General features: G+C 38.8%; 1 protein-coding gene across 1 annotated transcript in view; it reads right to left on the bottom strand.

Annotated features, from left to right (window-relative positions):
• KCNH5 (potassium voltage-gated channel subfamily H member 5) overlaps positions 1-19,972 on the bottom strand; it is a 154,462-nt gene that overhangs the window by 45,305 nt on the left and 89,185 nt on the right. The window contains exons 8-9 of the mRNA XM_010712032.3: positions 13,734-13,933; positions 2,069-2,321 (exon numbers count right to left, since the gene is read on the bottom strand). Coding sequence (XP_010710334.1) covers positions 2,069-2,321; positions 13,734-13,933 — 453 coding nt within the window. The remainder of the gene's footprint in view (positions 1-2,068; positions 2,322-13,733; positions 13,934-19,972) is intronic.

The following is a 19,972-nucleotide window of genomic DNA, read 5'->3' as shown; positions in this document are numbered from 1 at the left end:
TAGGAACACCGGTGTGAAGATATCTACTTGGAGTATTCGAAGTAATCTATGCGAGTTTTCATGTTTGGAAGAGGTTTTTAAACCTGGTGTTCACCTCAAGCAGTATCACTTCCCTTGTGCTTTCATTCTTGGGGAAGAAGAGATTAAAACAAACTTTCTTCTCTGCTGCATGATAACACAGTTGTTATTTCAAGGGCAACTGACGTCACTGTAAATGTCTCCACAACTACATCTGAAAGAGATTTCCTTCCACAAGTGAATTTTTAGGACATCTCATAGTTACTCAGTACACTGTTCTGTTAAATAATCTAAAAGAAAACTTCTTAGTGTGCCTACAATTAAAATAAGCAGTTTATCTCACTCTAAGTCACAAATACGCATTCTACCAGTCCCCACAGTACACAGTGAACATAACTCTGAGTCCACAGATCGCCTGCCAGCAGCCATGACAGAATCAAAGTCACTTTTGGTAATTAAAGGTAATTCACTTTAACAGATATGTTTAACAGATATGGTTAAAGGGCTCCCTAGCCAAATGGAGAATAAGAGGGGTACTGGTTTTATGGTACATACATGTAGGAAACAAAAAGTTCTCACTCTTATACAAACACAATATTCATTAGTAAAGCAATAAAGTTTTGCATGTAATCCACTTACTGATGTCTTATAGTTCAGTAAATTATATCTTTATTGTTTGTTTCACTCTAGTAGCCTGAAAACCATTTTGTTTGGTTAAATACTGCCACTTACTCTGAAAGCTTTTCTTTTTTTAAATAGCTGTAAGCAAACAAAAGAGATCCTTTCATCACTGAAATTAATAATAAAAGTGAGATGGCCCAGCGAGCTGAAGTACAAGGAGTATCTTGCTAAGGAAATTACAGACTTAGGAGCTTTCACCATGACTTCACATCTCAATATGGAAATAGATTCATTCTTACATTAAATCTCTCCTGTTAAAAACCTCAGTATATTCTAGAGTACAAAAAGCTGCATTAAGTGTATCTGCATATCCTGAGCACGTATTCTCCATACACAACCAGTGCTGTCCTTCATATCTGCCCACTTTCCACATGCTGGCTCAACTCTCCAATGCCATCATGACCCTCATTTCCCAGCAATCATCCCCACGAGGCACAAAAGAGACACTCTGGGTCTGCCCTTACATGAAAGAAGCAGCGCAGAAGTTCAGTGACATGAGGACATGAGTGGTCTCATAGCTCAGGACCAGCACTTGCGTTTCCCTTCAGAGAGCCACATCTCCAGTTTAAGAGTAGCCAAATAGCTAATGCTCAACAGAGATGAGTTCCACAGTAAGCAGATCTATTATGAATAGCCAAGACAGACCCTTTCCAAGGAGAGCCATTCATTCTTCATCCATACTGTTATGTCTCTGAGGACAAGTCCTGTCTCAGCACTGGTGCTGGCCACTCAGTTCCACCTTTTGCTACAAAATTCCCAATCTCATACAAGTTAGTGGGGGGTCTGCATTTGGCAATTTCCCACCTACTGCTGGCAAACCAGACCAGACACTGACTCCAGAGTTAATGGTGAGGGGATTAACATAGAGCTCCCCCAATACTCAGAATTCTCATGAATCAAGCTGGAATATACGGTGCACCTCTATCTCTTCACAAAGACATACTATTTCTTCACTAAAAACAAGTTTTGCTTCCTTGAAGATACTGTTTGAAGGTATTATTCTTGGCTAGAATACAGACAAATGGAAAGCCCAGTGCAAAGGTTAATGTGGAAATCCTCCTGAGAGACAGATATAAAACACTGTGCATTTCCTCTAGCAGACTGTTTAAAAGATGCCATTCTCTTCTGCTTAGGGACACTGTTAACTGTGACCAGCGAACCATACTAGGCAAAACAAGCATTCTCTATGGAATAAAAAATGAAAGGTTTGCTCCTAGAGAAATATCTCTTGAGAACTAAATCCTTATCTTACGACAACCACTAGCCTCCTGTAGTCTCAGCTGATGTAAGGCAAGAGTAGCAAATATTCAAACCTACACAGAACTCAAATGCATCCCAAGCACCACCATGTCAGTAGAGATCACAGTACCTAAAATAGCCACCACCTCGTCGTCCTGGATGACTTCTAGGGATCCTGAGACCACAAAGCAAAGAGCATCAACACTCTCCCCAGCGTGATAGATGAGGTCCCCCGGGGCACAATGGATCGTCTGAAACTCCACGGCCAGGGCTCGCAGGCAGCCATCGCTGGCCAGCCGGAAGGCAGGATGCTCATTAAAAACTTTCCGGTTTAGGTGCACACAAATATCTGCTCTCATGTCCTTTGGGCAAATCGAGAGAACCTGAACGAAAGAAAGACAAAAAATAATCAGCTGGGAACGTGGCAGTGCGGGCAGCGTGCGCTTTATGAAATAAGTGAATTGGTAGTTTCGTCTGGGCGGATCTTAAACTTCTGGTGGGAATTTTATCATGAAATGAGGTAGCATTAATTTTCTACCCATTTATTGCTTCAAGAAATACAGGCGAAAGGGTGGTGCTATTCTGTTACCCTTTCACACTTGTTTTCCGTAATTGCAGGTGACACTGCTTTGTCTCTGCCCCTCCACACTTGGTGCCTAGACCATCCACCCACTGCTATGCTCAGCCCCTGCAGGAGCACAGGATGGACACTCAGAAGAAGCATATGCAAAGGCAGACCACTCACAATCCAAACCAACAGATTTAGTCACATCTGGAAACCTAATCTTCAAAAGTGTTGATGTAGGTGACCACTTACCAACACGTATCCAAACACACCTAGGGTTTTGTTTCAGCACTGTACAGACATACGGTAAGTAACCTGCCCTGGAGGGCTTACAGACTAGAAAACCCAAAGAGTGTGAGATTAGAGCAAAAAGAAAGTACTAGGAAACCTTATGAAATGTAAAGTAAAGGCAAATGAAAACTGCCCAGCAAAGGTGAAGATGTATTTACTGCAGATCAATTAAATAAGGCCTTTAATTAAGTCCTTACCTTCAATAGCTTTCCCTACTGAAACAGTAAAATAAATACACCTGAAGAAAAAAATGAAAACCTGTGGACGTTATTAGGCATGTAAAATGTTTAATATTTGCACATCCTCCTAAACACACCAGCATCCTTACAGTTCTGAAATGCATGTCTCTCTGCATGGAAGCTAACTGCACAGAGAAACATACACAACCTTGTAATGTTTTGCTAGGTTAAATAATGGGAAAAGGAAGAAGATGAAGAGCACTCTGTAAGAGTCATGTAAAGAAGAATGCAGATCAATAGCACTTACTAACTCCTCATTGTACAGAATTTATCTGACAGCTTGCTCTGCAGACAGTTGGTGAGAGAGGCACATTGGGTCAGTGTGCTGACTAACATTGAAAGTTAGCAAACAGAGGGAGATTCTGGAAACCCTGAATAGACTTAGAGGCAAATGGTCATATTAATTCAGAAGTAAAGTCATGACTTTCATTTTTGTTTAATGCAGAAGAGGTATAAAACAAGTTACTGTAAAGTATTATTAAAAGATCCAGAAGCATAGAATAGGAAAACAATGATGATGATTTTCTAGTTTGATCTAGATCCCTTCTTGTCTCAATAGATCAAAGTGTTTTGCTGTCAAATACATAATGAATGTAAAAGGGTGAAAGAGGAGTTCATCCTCTTATTCTCTGTACTATGACAGCAAGTTTGCACATGGATGTACGCTTTCCCAGTCTACAAGGGGTTATGCAACCATACTAACTTCTTCCATTATGGGTCAGCTCATTCATACTTTTCATATTGATCCCAAAATATCTGGTAAAATTATAGTCTAGAAGGCCTTGATTTAATGCTTTTGAATTATATAGGTTAGTTGTACCAATGGACAACTCTCTTCTAAAACATGCTGTTTATGAAATGTGTTTTGTTTGGCTTTCATCTAACAGCCAGTGGTTTGCATCATTTTGCTCTGATTAAAGACCTGCAATCAACAGAAATCTCTTCCACATCTTATTGTTTATAAAATACAATTGTGTCAACTCTAAGTCTCGACTTGAATAAACAACAGTTCATGATGCTTCTTGTGTCTGACACTGTGATGCACAGTATCTCCTTGGAAACTTCCTTGTCTCACTTACAACAACCCTCCCAGACATCGCAGGTAATTAATTTGTATTTGATTTGATAGAGACTAGGTTAATTTTGGTTAATGCTATTTTTCTGTAACAAAGTGTTGTACAGAAAAGGTTCAAAAACCATAAGCCCGTTTTATCATAAAAATTAATAATAAACACATTTGACAAGACATATTTTCCGTAAACCATCATTTGCATCAGTAATAATATCTTGTCTGAGTCACTAGTGAACATATTCTGTATCACTTTTTCCATAATTTTATGAAGAGCAAATGTCAACTTTACAAATTTACACTCACCTGAGTTATCTCATTTACGAATAGAAATATGAAGATACCTTCATTTTTCTAGTTCAAAAAATACATTTGGATACTTCTGAATCAAACAGAAAGCTCGTCTTTATTTTCAAATAGAAACACGCCACCTTTCCTCTTCACAATAATAGCTGCATGAAAAAATTCTGCTTTCTTTGGCATCATGATTGATGATTTTTAACATTTTTATCTCCTGTTGGGCCTAATCATTGTTAGGAACTTTTCATGTCTCTAATGCTTCCACTAATGTAACTGCTTTTGACTTAACAAGGCCATGAGTTGTGAATTCTCCAACACTGTTCTTAACAAAAACGTGCATATACACGTGATTTTGATTTCCAAATTCTATCTTTTAAGCTTCCAAACTGCAGGAACAATAGTTAAAAGATGCCTTAAATGCATCTGAAATTGATTAAACTGTTGCAGAAGATGTTACTGTAAGACTCAGGTACATTCTAAGATTGTTCGTCTTTTGAAGGGTAAATGAACTGAGCTGGTCAAAATGAAAGTAACTTGGATGCAAAGAAGCATATTGTTTCCTCACAAATACAGAGTTAAATACAGGTTATTAAATGTGAGAGCTCAAAGCATTGCTCTTTTTGTAGTCAAAACAAACATATCTACCATCACACTTTGTCAAATAAAAAGCCAGAAAAAATACCACTGCACACAAAAAGCCACTCTTAGCATAATGCAGGAATTTGCTAATGTCTTGATAACATGATTCTCCTAATGACATATTACTGTATGGAGATACATGGAGATATCATTTATCAACAAGAACTACACTAAATGAGTAATGATCCAAGAGTTAGCCAGGGATGAATATTCTTTACTTCAGTTTTATTGCCTGCTACTCCACTAGTACTGAGATCTAGCATCTTAGAGAATGAGACAGATGACAAAATTAAAAGAAATGCTTAATGCTGAAATATTTGGTAAAGCGGCTTTGACCAAGACAACTGCAGACACATACAGGGGAGGAAGTAAAAGAGCAGAGACAGATTATCTCAATATCAAGGTATATGTTTAGTATTCTGCAAGGACAAGTCTTCATGAGCTCCAAGCTGACTTTGCAGCAACACTTTTTGTGTTTACAAATATCAACATCAGGAATTCAGGAGGAGTCTCAAAGAAACCATCAGTTTTTCTGATATCACTTTTAGCCATACTGTAAAAAGGGTTTGTTGGTGACACAGAGTAGGAGTAATTTTCCTGTTTCCACAGTAAGAGCAGAAAATGATAAAAATGAGCACCTCAACTTGAGAACTTCTGAAAAAGATCCTTTAATGGTAACACAAGAATTAGACATTCCTCTTGTAAAAGGCTCTTAAACGAGACCTCAGCATTTTCAAGTTAGCATGCAGCTAAAAAGATAGAAAGGAACAGCAGTGCAGTTGTAGGTGGGTCCTATGGTTGTACTTACAATGCACAAATGCACTTAAATGCTTGTAAAAAGAAATTCAGTTTAAGGAAGAAGATAACCTGTAAAGCTCAATCTATCATTTCGCTTTTAGTGAAATGCCTTCAGCACTTTTGTTAGCAGAGTGAAAGTTCAGCCAGGACATTTCTTTGAATCCCCATTTCAGCAGTATATCTAGAAACCACCAAGACAAGCTTTTGAAGAGGAAATTTCCTTAGAGGATTCAAGACCTTTCTCAGTGAAATCTGCAGTTTATAAGTAAGTCAGGATATTAAGGTTGCTGACTGTAATGCTTTACCAACTGATGGCTTTGGAGCACACGACTTAGAGCAGCTGCCCCCAGGGACCTGATACTTGTGTGCTGCTACAGAAGCTTCTCCATAACAAATCTGTAGCCACAGACTTCACAGTCATCCAAATATCATTAAAAAAAAAACAGAATCTGATAGTTTCGATGCAAAATTGGAAGAGAAAACTGAAACCTCCCCAGAGGAAAATCTGATTGTGTAAGTGGCATTTCTAAATACAAGAAGCCAGGATCCATGCTGCATGTGAAACAGTGCACGTGTATCCACAAAGATCTGAACCACTAAAAGCTGAGAGAAGACAAAGTAAAGCATAGAATAACATTTATCACCTACCTTCTTTTTGTAGGAATTTAAAACTCCTCAAAGTCAGTATAAAGCAATTGCTGAACTCTGCCCTAAGCACTCACTGCTCCCTGGAACTCAGCTTGACAAAATGTGCTCAGTGCAGAGACTCAGCACTGCCACAGTCAGTAGAACATCCTATGGCATATCCAAAAGGCTGGTGGTAAGTGAAATGTTCATGATTGCTGCTAGAGATTGGGAAAAGCTCTGGAAGACTCACAGGGAATTGGCATAAAATACTTTGCTATCTTTTCCACTTAAGATCTGCAAAGGGGGAAATAAAATTCCCAAGGAGGTTCAATTTGATTTTTTTCCTCTCCCATCCATCTCCTTGACATACTCACGCAGTTTAAGATAAGCCCCTTGCACAGTTCAAAGGGCTCTACAGGGAACAGAGATCATAAAGAACTCAAAGAAAAGCAAATGAATCGAAACAAAAACTGTACAGATTAAGAATGTGTCCAAATAATAGCTTTTAGGAAGGGTTTAAGTACTTTAAAAAAAATCTTTGCCAGCTAGAAAACACTATGGGACGGCTTAGCAAATATTACAGAATCTGTTAAGACTTGTTAACAAAGAGGACAGAAGCCAGTGAATCACAAATGGTATCTCTTTGTAATTCTCTTTCAGCACACGAAATTCTCACTTTCTCAGGGTTGTACTAGTGGATGTATTGATTAACGTTCAAATGAAGAGCTTAGACAGTCTTAGCAGAGGAATAACAAGGACTGTTTTTTAAATGAATAACTGCAGAAGTACTGGAGATACTCAGTGATGTCAACTTCAATAATAAATAAACTCCTATGGCTTCTATCCTGCCGTAATCCAGATCGGTCTTTTTATTTTCTGGACTTTCAGCCATATCTGGCAGTAAATGAGGTCAGATCTTTCCAAAAAACACACCGCCTTCTAGGCACCTGACCAAATTATTCAGATTTTTAGAAGGTTTTGGCTCATTTGAGTGTTGAATTCTTTTGCAGACCAAGCTAAAAGTGTTACATTTTGCACTGGTCTGGAGCCAAAGAGACAAAGGGAAGAAAACAGCTGATGGGCAAATCACAGAGCATTTTCCTGTAATAAGCCGATAATTTTGGAAGTAGCTCAAAGGTGATGTGTGGAACTGAGCAGTTATTAACCCTGCATGCATTAGGATAATCTGTAATACATCACTGAGTATCTTGGCACTAAGAACTCAATCTAAGCAGCGACAGTGTGTTTCATTTTAAATTAACTGTATAAATTCCAAAGTCACGTGGATTTAAATGCTCAGATCTGAAAAATCAAGTTTAGTAAGCTGAGCTTGAATTGTTTTCTTATGAATGATACATGATCTAAAATAGTGATCACAATGGTTAATTTTAGTAGTATATAATACCAAAGCTAACCACATTTTGGCTCACACTTTAGAGACATTAAATTATCTGTAGATCTCTACAGTACATTAAATTCAGTATTGTCAAACACAACGGGATCTGGCTAAAGGCCTGGAAAACTGCAGAAAGATAAGAAGTATCACAATTTGCTCTAAGGATTGAACTGGTTCTTCAGTACAGAGCATCTTGAGTTGTCTAACACAGAAAAACGTAGCAAGAACAACACTAAGAACATCCACTGATGGGCAACAGTAATGGATCACAACTTGTCTAAATTTCTGTACAGTTAAAGGTTTTATTGAGTTTGGTTTTGCAGTAATGTCTGTCCGAAGCACAATCATGACTTTCTGATGAGGCAGAAGATAGCATAGTACAGGGAATTTCATCATTACAGCTAAGCTTTTTTAGGTGACAGAAAGAAAAATAAACAACAGAAATGATATAGCTAACATCAAAGAATCTCTCAAGTTACGACATTGTTTAGATCGACAACTTTTGGCACAAAGGTCACCCCTGTAAGAATGGAATTGATCAACAGTTTTTATTTCACGCTTCTGCTGGAAGTGGCTTAATTTTTTAACATGCAGCATTTTGTAAAAATATGCTTCAAGGAGGAAAGTTGTAAGAAAACAGATCTGAAGAAGACAGAATCAAAGAATGTTGAGGTTGGAAGGGACCTCTGGAGGTCCCTGAGATGTGATCATTCCCTAAGGTGTGGTCTCTGGAAATGACAGTTCCTCTGTCAGCAACACCCCCTTGGTGGTAGTGCTCAGGGAAACACTCAACCCATCCACAACAGGCGATTCTACCCCCCAGGCAAAGAGTTCATGAGCTGCCCTACAGCCATCATTTATAGAACTGGCATTTACTCAAGTATGAGAGGTTCATAGTTTAACCTGTGTCAACCCAAACTCAGCACATCCAAGATTGTGAACAATCTTTCCTGGCTCTGCACAGTGCATACTGGAGGTGAATCATCCATACCATTCATTAAGGTGAAACAGAAAGCCCCACTGGTGCACAGGCCCCGTGCTTGGACCTCTGCGAAGGACAGTGAGACCCTGACCGTCTCTCCTGCAGCCCGCTCTCCAAAGAACCGTGGATTGCAACTGTACCTGGTCCTAGCTCAGCTCTCTGAGGTGAGGGGAGACTTCTTGTTCACCTCGTCCCGATCTGCAAGGAACGACCAACAACCTCGCCTCTACAACGAAACAAAAATACTTGTCCAAATGGTTTTTACCTTCCCTCTTCAGCATGGGATTGTGGATAGCTGTCACGCCTAATTTTGTAGATCTCTTTAGCCATGAAGCTTGGAAGCCTTCTACATCAGTCATCCAGGAGAAAGTCCAGCCAGCAATTACAGACACCTCTGTGTGATGGGGCACCGTAGGAATGGCAGCCTGATTTCCCTATTTTTCTCTGGGTATTGGTAATTCTTACTGTAGCTCTTGAAAATCTTACTGAGAACAAACATAACTAAACTGCGCTGTACTTCTGTAGACTAATGTTTAATAAAGTTACAAACTGTGTCTATTTACCATAAACCTATCTCTCCTAAATGAAAGCTTAGTGGGCCAGCAATGAATAGTTTTAATACTACTTTCCCATGATTTTCTTTTCAGCATTTCAATGTGGAATTGGCATTCATTTGAATTGCCAGCAATGCTTAGGTTCAGACTAAATAGAAGCATTTTCTTCTTTCAACCTACGGCTTTTCTGAACAAATTGACTATTAAAACATGATAGGCATTTACTTAATTGCTTTCTGAGCAAATCCTAAGCCATACAATAGCATGGAGGTCAAGAACAGAAAATCTCTGACATTTCAGAACGTTATCATTAGATGAGACCTTGAGACATCTGTGTGTATGTTAATGGCTGTTCTGCTTTCACATATAATGACCTATTTCTCATAGAAGAGTTAATATCTATAAATTTTTCATTTGCTGCCTAGTAGATTTCAATAAAAACTTAAGAGGTTTGAATTCAGTGTGTGTTTCATAGATTACTACTCTACAGATTTTTTTCAGCTGCTTAGAAGTAACAATATGCAGAGAATGCACTGGCCTGTTTTATATCTCTCTCAAAAAAATACCCCCATGGAACACATTCTGCTGTGTCAGAAATCCTGTTTAAGTATATAAGGGTTTATTAGCTTTTTGATGTTTTTGATCATTATTAGATGAATAACCCCAAAACATACAGTATTAAACGTAAAAATAAATTCCATCTCGTCTGAGCTGGAGTGTTACTCCAGGAGACAGAGTCCATGTGCATGTACTACATACATCATCCTAGCTGTCAGAGCAGGGCTCTAACGTTCAAGTGATTTAAGATTATAGATCATAGGCCACTTGCTTCCCCTTAAGTAATAACAATAAATACACTAATGCTTTTAGTGTCATTGTTAATTCCTTATTTGTGAACACTCAGAGACAGGTTGAAGTGCTGTGGTTTGAAGATGGGATTTGAAGATGAGTTATCCCCGAGGAGAACAGTGAAGTCTAATCTGTGTGCTTAAGGCACCATTGCTTCAGTGTGGGAGATCAAGGCCTCTCCCACATATAAACACAATCAATGGAGGCTTTAAAACAAGGTTCTGTTTGAGACAGACATTTTCCACAAGCAGCAAGGACTAGATCTTCAGTAATTTTTCTCCATGCTAACTTCCACTTTGTCTTTGCTGCTTGTCTGATATGGACTCATCCTTACTGGTTTCAGCTAAGATCTTATTTAGAAAAGTGTCATTCAAAGGTAGATATGCGAGTTCTGACACAACACATCTACACATGTTAAATGGTAGTGATTCCAATCAAGCTGTACTTCAATTTCAAGTGTATGAAGTTAAAATCTTTAGTTATCAAAGAAACACATACACATGCTTATTTTTAGTACCTCAAATTGCTAGGATGGTTCATCACCATAGGAACCTACTGTAACACTTCTTACATACATTAATCTTCTTGTCCTCTGAATTTAGATTTCAAAACAAAGCCATTTCAACACGCTGAGTGACTGAATGAAATGTATTGTAAATCTGTGGCAAGTGATGTTGCAAAACACACTCCAATGTGACAGTGTAGATATATTTGGAACAGTTTTAGTTAATAATGTACGTTAGGTTTAAAAACAACCGTGGATGATGGAAACTGTCTGACGGAAACTGAAAAGTTTAGAAAAACTCTTCACTAATTTCCACATGTTTTGAGCATACGTGCTTTGCAGGATAATGAGCTTACTGAAAGACTCTTAAAAAGAACTGGAATGGGAAATCATTTGATCCAAGAATATCTGGACTACAGACTGGTTAGGATCTCACTGTTGGAGCTCTGAAATCCGGACTGGAAGGAGCCCCTAAGGCCATGTCCAGGCTGCTAAGCTAAGCAAGAGAAGTTAGTCAACACCTGGGCCAGTAATCCCCTATTCCAACATACACTGGAGCACTCTCTGGATTTAGCAGCTCAGCTGCAGATGCAGCGTAGTCCTGCTAGCCTCACTGTGTTTATAGTAATAAATCTAAGCCTGTGTACCTTGGAGGTTTCTACAGCGTGCTCCCATCCACTTGATGCTCTGGGGTTAGCACAGATGGATTCAATTTAAATACGGAGTGCCTTAAAATGGACTTGAAGGGATAAAGCTGGAACTAATGGAAGAGGAATGCTCCGCCCTACAAGACTAGCCTCTGGAACTGTACCACTGTTCCCCTCAACTCTCAGCTGGGATTTACATTTTCTAATTTGTCTCAGTGAAGCATATCACAACACTGTCCAGAGCGGAAATAAAGGTAGAAAAACTGTTTTGTTATGAAACAGCTTTCTACCCTTTTCCCCAAACCAATCTTCACTTCACTACATCAATCTTCAGTTAAGGTCCTGAAGCCAAAAGCAAACTGCCTTAAGCTCTCGTACAGACTCAGGGATGCTCAGTGTGGGCACTAAGGGCTGCTGGTGCTGTTGCTTTTGCAGACTTGCAGGCTGTAGGGGATACAAAATACCAACACATTCAAACCGATGCTCAAGTTCTTACGTTTATCTCGTCTCTGTTCTTCTGCAACACTGGCTTTTCTGGGAAGTTCGATTAGATCCAAATACTGATGTCCAGATGCAGAGGTTCCTGAAATCCTTCCACTGTTATAAATAGGTTTTGGATCCAGGCCTAAGTTTAGGCAAGTCTTTACCAAGGGAAAATTGTTAAAAACCTAAGTCACAGATTTTACAGCCATATCAATTATCTAGCTAAGCAGCCATTACTGTCTTACAGACCAGAGAACACTGCTTACCACGAGCTGAAGATTATAGCTCTAACTGCATTTTTATAAGCTATAAAACCGGACATGTGGAAACTATGGAAGGAAATTTCAGTAATTAAAGCATAGGTTTTCCTCATTAACTGCAGAGCACCATTAAAATCTAATGAAACTGTGGCAGAATAATACAGTATTCTGGCTTAACTACAAGGAAATAAATGCAAATGAAAGTTCCATTTTCACATGTTTTTTAGTTTACATTGTGAGACTGAAATGCATTTATTGTAGTTTACAATAGGAAAGGTCACTTTTAACATTGTATGAATCAGCATTTGGAAGTTAGGGTATTAGTGTATAAGAAATTAACATATTAAGGAATGAGGCATACTGAACCAAAAAGTCAAAATCTGTATTAATTAATATTGTTATATTTGGTATGGTAAACTGAATTTCATTGCAGAAAATGAGTATGATAACTGTTGTTGCACCAGCATGATGTAAAACTAAATTTGTCAGTGTAGCAACTTTAATTTTGCATGTCTGAACGAACTGCATCATCATCCCATACTACACAATAGATTTAGACAAAGCAAGAACTTCAAAGCTCTGTAAACACTATACATTTTAGGACATTAATTTGCCATGACAATACCTTGCCCTCCCTCAGAAAATTGCTTTCTAACTTCTCAGACAGCAAATCTTCATGGAAATTGGAGCTTGAGAGCCTAACTTCAGCTGATGTGTATCAGCTCTACAGATGTTGAAGGAGCATCACCAGTCTCCAGCAATTCTAAATCTTAAAACTTTCGTTCTAGGCACTGCAGGTGGAAACCCTCCCATCTGATTTCAACTCTCTAAAACATCCAGCCCAAAGCTAGGTAGACTTCACTACACACATCTTAGAGAGAGAAGCTCGGAGGACAGTTCACTCGGTCCAACCCGAAAATGGACGAGACACTGTGTAGACAACCTTTTCCTTAACAGACCTTTGAAGACACCTGAATAACCACTCCTTTCTGAGGGCAAAAGTCAGATAGGACCTTCCACCCAGCACAACTGCCAACACTACCACATTTTCTGCATCTTCCTGGCAACCAAAGGCCTTAAGTTCTAGCTGAGAGATTTCAGCTCAAGATCAATCTCTACTGCCATTAAATGTTATACCAATTAGGCTGATGGAAATGTCGATGTCCTGGACATCAGCAGAAGGTCCAAACCAATCAAACTCATTTCATTGCAACTCACAGATGCCAATATTTTTCAGAAAATACTGATTAGTGTAGGTTTGACATTAAATTATGTCCTCAGATATAATTTGAAGATGAATTTCCTGTTGATTTCAATAATTAAGTACATTAAAATTGTTTAGCATTTTGGCAAAGCAAGACTAGAAAGCAGAAAACATTTACCATAATGAAAAAAGGCAAATTTCCAAAGTGGCACAATCACCATTTTTGACAACATTCCATTTTTGGTCCAACCACAACCATAATAAGGGAGTAGCATGCAGTTAAGAATTTGTTAGTAAGTTACATGCCGTTATACAGTTCTGTCTCAAAGGAAGCATACAATATATACAAACTCTCTCTATCTGAATTGTTACCTCATGTACTCATACCTTCTCTGTGTCAATTCCTTTCGACATGGACCAGGTTGAGACAATATAATCCATAACTCTTTCACTAAGGCCTTTTGGGACTTGATATAATTTTAGGAAATCTCTCACATTGTTCAGCATTTCATGGTATCGGTTGGTGTTGGCATACATCTGCTGGAAAATTGTGGTGACGTTTCCAAAAATAGTTGCATAAAGAAGAGCTGAAAAAAAAAAAATCATGAAGACAATTAAAAATAAATATGCATGCTCCAGTTAAATGCCAGTCACTAATGTTTTCAAAGATAGAAAAATGGCATCAGCTACAATAGAAATTCCCAGGTGTATGGCCACTAGGACAAGAGGAGGACAAGGCAGAGCAGGAAGCACTCCCTCAAAGCCACTCTTGGCATTACCTTCTTTTCTAGTTTGATTCTCTCCTTTCTAAACATGCTATCTTTACTGTCAAGTTCAGCCTGGTGAGTTGTTCTAAAGAATGGCATGCCATATTCAAGAAAACCACACGTTCTGAGTAAGCCTTTCCAATTGATAAGGCATCATATTCAGTATACTACTGCAAGTGCGATGTGGTGAAACTCTGAAAGAGGATGGTTGATATCTGAAGCCTAAATTTGACAAAGCACTCAAGCAAAACCATAAATGTATACCTTTGCTTGTGCTGTCATGAATAGTGGTGGATTGAAAGATCGTCTTAAAGCCAAGGAAATTTAAAGCTCCTTACTGAGTCACAATATAATTACTCTTGCAAGGAAGCCCAAAATGACATTCTTCCATTAAGCAACACAGGTTTTGCAGAAAAGAGAATTATTCTGATTTCTCATAATGCCAATGCTCTTGACATTATCAAATACACAGAAGTCTGCCTGTCATTTTTAATAATCTTTGCTCAGAGATACTGTATACTGAAGTTCAGCTACGCATTTCCACATTGCATTTAAAAAAAAAAAAAAAAACAACCACAGAAATGGCAAAAAATAACCCATTGTGAAAGGAAAAATGCTTTCTGTCTCTCAGTGAATAATGTCTTCCCTCTACACAACACGTCTATATCATTCCAGAAAGCTTTGTTTCACAGTCATTTAATATTGTTTATCATCCCTACTCGAAAGATGGCATTTTTAAAGAAACATCATGCCTTCCTAAGACCTATTCGTTAAAAAAAAAAGTACTTCCATATCTCACTGTGCTTCACTACATTAATATAAAAATTAGATGCTGGAGTTCATGAGAAATACAATGTTCACTGTTTCATCAAAGTCAAAGGGGTTTTTTGAATCTCAAATGACAAGACTGTACTGAATAAGGTCTTACAGAGAGGAGTGTAGATGAACAAGCTTTCAGTTTTAAAGGGCAAAGCAGATGAATACTCTATGTGATTATGAAAAATAAAGCTCTCTGCAAAGGGTGATTAATTTCCCCCCCCTTGCTTTACTGATCATTGTTTCATATCTGCGAGCCACTAAAAGGTTTTCCATAGCTCTGTGCCCACCTGTATAGATAGCAACACTTCTTAGAATATATGAACATTAATATCATGAAAAGTTTAGGATGGATGGATGCCCCCTGCATTGGGTTCTTTTCAGTTTTCTTTCCTCCTCTGGACTTTGCAGCTGGACAAATCTGACAAAGTACCACTTCCAAGTGTGACATTCTTCATCCTTTTTATGTGCTAATTTATCCCAAACTCAGCTCATCAGATATGTGAGTGCAGAACATCTCCCTTTCTCACCTTCTGATGATGCAATGTTAAAATGACTGTGACCATAAAGGTAAAGAGAAATCAGAACTGGCCCCACAATCCTGCCTTTCAGCATGACTAAAATGTATTAAATTCTGGAGCTATATTCACATTCTGTCGTGTGAATAAACAATGGCAGTGCACTCAGTGCAACCTGGCCATGTAAACCTAAAGAAAAAACACAGGCTGATTGAAAATGTGACACAGTGCCCTGTTAGATAGGGGAAAAAAGATACTCAGCTCTGACACTTGCTGGGCTGGAAACAGTTAGGTATGCCATGGCGAAAACAGCTTGTCTGAAGCAAATGGTACATACACCCTCCTCTGCAAAAATAAAGACTCTTTGGCAGGGAATATTTGTAGCAAATGCTGTGCCAGAAGAGAAATTCTAGTTCTGTGTCTCTTAATATACGGTCCTGGAAAGTTGTACCTAAAGAGAGCACATCTGCTCAAGAAATTAAGGACAGAATAAATCACTGGAACAAGATTGCAAAATTTGATGGAAACATTATCCTGTAGAACTCCACTGAGCCAGAATTCACAAGCCTACAAGCCACAGAGCCTGCATACAAGTTACATTTGCTTCCAGGCACACAACTTGAGGATGGGAGCAGCAAACATCACAAAGAGGGGCCAGGGAGGTGAGCTGGTTCTGCTCCTCAGCTGGCTAGTCTCTGCATGGACAGCTGGCAGCCTCTGAGATCTGTGGGCACTCCTCAGCCTATAAGAGCTGAAAGCTCTCTGTAAGTGACCCGTAATTTGCAAATGGACACTTGCTTAATGAGCGAATGCCACAGGGGCAGGTGTGGACACTACCTTTAATAAACAAAGGCAGAGGAGCGCTACTGAAGGCCTTTCACTTTTGGCTGGATTTTAATTATTTTTGGCGGTGAGAATTGGAAGTAAGGATCATTTGCAAAAGGTTTTGAAGCTTATAAAATACTATGTGACTCCTGAATGCACGAGGATTTAAGCAATCTCTAAAGAAATCTCTAAAATGATACATACACTTCAATAGTTTTAATTTAGTCTCTCCTTTTGCAAGAAGCTCAGGCAAAAAGGAAGAAATGATGCCACACAGGCTGGAGGGGAAATTACTTTAGCTGATTCCTTGAAATGACTGGCTAGGTCAGACTCCATTTATTCATCTTCTCTTTAATGGGTCAGAGACCTCCATAATTTTTCTGTTTCCTACAGCCGTGCGATGCTCACTTACTTAATTGTCCCATCCGGGTAAATCTCAAACAGTCTTCCCAAGATTTCATACCGATCAATTTAAAATAATGATGTAGAAATATTTCTGCTCAGTCCTAAAGATGGATCAACTGTTATCTTAATTTCCATTTTAACTCTTCTGCGTTAAAGAAGTGTTCCCTAAATTATATACGAGGTTCTAAGTGGTACAAAATTTTATGTCTAAAATGTGTGTTGCATTACCATACTCATACAGCCATAAAATATTTTTGCATGATTTAGCAACAGTGTTATATAAAACTTTAGGACTGTTTAAAAACAAGGAATTTTCATTAAAAAAAGAAAGAAGACTCAGATTTACTGAAATTATCCCAAAGTATTTCAGATCCCTTGTTATCCTGACTGTACGCTAAACAAGTCCAAATAGGAACACCTGCCTTCAGGAATTGAAGACTTGACTGAAATGAAATTTTCTCTCTGATGTGCTTTATGATGGAGTATTATTTAAAGATATACAATATTCTTTTAAACCAATTTTAAAGAAGATGAAGCCTCAGTTCTGGAAAAACGTGGATACTTATTTTTGCATGCTGCAGAGGCTAGCTGCACCTTCTTCAAAGAATTTTTGGTATTAGGCACTCTTCTAAGATTATTTGATTAATCTTGTAAAAGCTACATCTTTCATTGGAGAGATTAGACATAAATCCAGCTTTGTAGATACTACACATAATTAGATATAAGCTCCAAATACAAATGTGTGATCTATTTTAAAAGCAGAGCAGTTTTCTGTTACTCCTTTCCCCCACGCAATGGCTCAGCCTGCAAAACAGCTGCAGGCAATGCAAGAAAAAAAAAAAAAAAAAAAAAAAGCAACAACCTCTTTCCTTCTAGTACACCTGCAGTCATATCATTGCAATTTCTGTGCCACATAACCCAGCATATTTATCCTCCCATAAGCCACACCAAAGCCTTGCTAGGTCTAGCCAAAGACCTGGAGTCTGCAGTGAATTTCATCACTGAACTTCCCATCATAATCACTTGACTGCTAAAATAAGGGGAAAGTTGGATGCAACTGTGTCCAAGAAATTACTGCACCAGCATTGAATCCATCACCCATATAGCCTATATGCTCTACATACAGTTCCTGCATCCAGATGTATGTCCCACATTGCCAGCACAGGGAGGTGGTGGTCCTCCGTGCACTCATCTGTCTCACACTGCTGTCCACAGAAGGTGTACAGCTCCTCCAAATGGCTCCAAGTGATGCTCACCCCTGCTCTCCTGACTCAACACTTTTTGATAGCATAGTTATGCAAACTCTAAATTAAGAGGATAATGATAATAATGATAGATTTGTAAAATCTCTGCTTGCACTGATGAGATATTTGACAAGAACTAAATAATTATGTAATTACAAGGATCATCAGTAGTAAACTGTAGGAACTGACACTTGCTTGTTCTTTTCTTTACATGGGATGCTGTTTGCACAGCTGAGTGGAACAGCTGCTTTGGATGCAGTCACACATTTTGCATACTTTACGCATAAATCCTTATAAAAACAAGGGCTTTCAACTGCACTTCTGCAGTCACTAATTTTTAATGCCAGCATTTTTGTTTATAAGAGCACTTAGAAAAAGGAAAATATTTAGTTTAGAGCTCTGAATCGTCTTCGCCATGCAAATGTGATGTGCAATGTTTTGGGACACAGTTGCAATCCAAGACAAGCCAAATTGGTACAAAATACACTACCATGGTTTGCTGAGACAGTCTTAAATTAAGGTTTGTGTTGCCCATACCTATTAGCATGTCCAGCTTCCAATCTCTAAGAAGCAAGCGATAGAAGCAGAAGTTGGCTAAGGTTCCTTGGCAGCATAGACAGAAAAAAGTCCTCCTGAATTTAAGCACCAAGGGCTGCCTAGGTCTGACAGAGCAGCTGTCTAAGCAGCTTGAGGTTACAGCTCATGTATAGTATCTTCCCTGCTCAGCACACCTTACCACAGTCACCCCATGCTATTAGACCATTTTGTGCTGCACATCAGAAGCATAGCCTTGCACGGGTTTAGTGATCTTCTCTTGTCATTCATATGCACTTTCTGGCATTTTCTTTCATCTGAAAACCTTTGCATGTCTTGATTCTGCTTCTTCTTCACTGTGTTATTCCATGGTGGTGAGCAAGCAGGAAGACACAGCCTGAAAATCGGCGGTGACTGCACCGTAACAGGCAGCAGGGCAAACAGCATAACCTCTGTTAACTGAGCAGCAACACCTCGTATCACCTGAAAAACCTGTCTTGTAGTGAAGGAGCCTTAACTGTGGAGATTGTTTTCCTGAGACCTCTGCTGTAAGAGGCTTAGAGTTAGGTTTTTTCTACCTATTTCATATGCAGTGGAAATTGGACCTAGTGGGTCACAACCTCTGGTGGTGACAACTGGTGGAGGAATATTTAAGTTTCCACTTACAAAAAGAGTATGACATAAATAGAGAGAAGCATAAATTATTAAAATGGACTAAACCATTTCTTAATGCTTTTTTATTTTTATTTCTCCAGAAATCCAACACCTCCTCACCAAACAGCCCATCTAGTATTTGAGACGCTGCAAGAAGTCCTCTGCCATAGTAAATGTTAATACTAAGGCAATCACTTCCCTAAAAGCATTTAAGTGCAAAAGGAAAGCAGTGAGGAAGATGACCAAAATTCATGAAAATGATGTTCCCCATGAATGCCAGCAACTGCACATCTCCTGCACTTTGCTCCCTTCCTCTTTTATCATTTTCTCCATTTTGAATATTATTCTTAGCATTGCCTCATTTCCATGCAAATCTCTCCATCATTTCAAAAAAGTTTCAGTGGTGAATGTCAAACAATCACCTACTCGTCACAGAAATCCTTCACATTCCTTTCTCCATCAAAGAATAAAAGCTGCTTTTCCGAAGCAGCTGGTCTTTAGTGTTTTTACTGGCTCGTGGTTACACCTGTGGATTAAAACCATCCCATCTGCCCTCCTCAGTGTATCTCCCTGTGTCAGACCTGTCACCAGGAGCAAGTACAGGGTGCATAGGATCTCCTACACTACTGTATGGAAGGAAGCATGGGAACCAACAGCCTCTCAGAAGTAATCATTTCCAGAAAAAAAAAAAATTATCAGTGTAAAGTTGGCAGCTGTCAGTATTACTGTGTGAAACAACTTGACAGCTTGTTGCTAGATTTGGGCTTTGGGTTTTTGGTGTTTTTTTTCCTGCATTTTTTCCCCCTTTCTTCGGTATTTTTAAGGGATTTTTTTAATGGAATACCAAATTCTTGTCACATTAA

The sequence above is a fragment of the Meleagris gallopavo genome, chromosome 5 (genome assembly GCF_905368555.1).
Source record: "Meleagris gallopavo chromosome 5, MGAL_WU_HG_1.1, whole genome shotgun sequence".
Lineage (NCBI taxonomy): Eukaryota > Metazoa > Chordata > Aves > Galliformes > Phasianidae > Meleagris > Meleagris gallopavo.
Note: the sequence above shows the minus strand (reverse complement) of the source record. Positions and strands in the feature narration are given on the sequence as shown.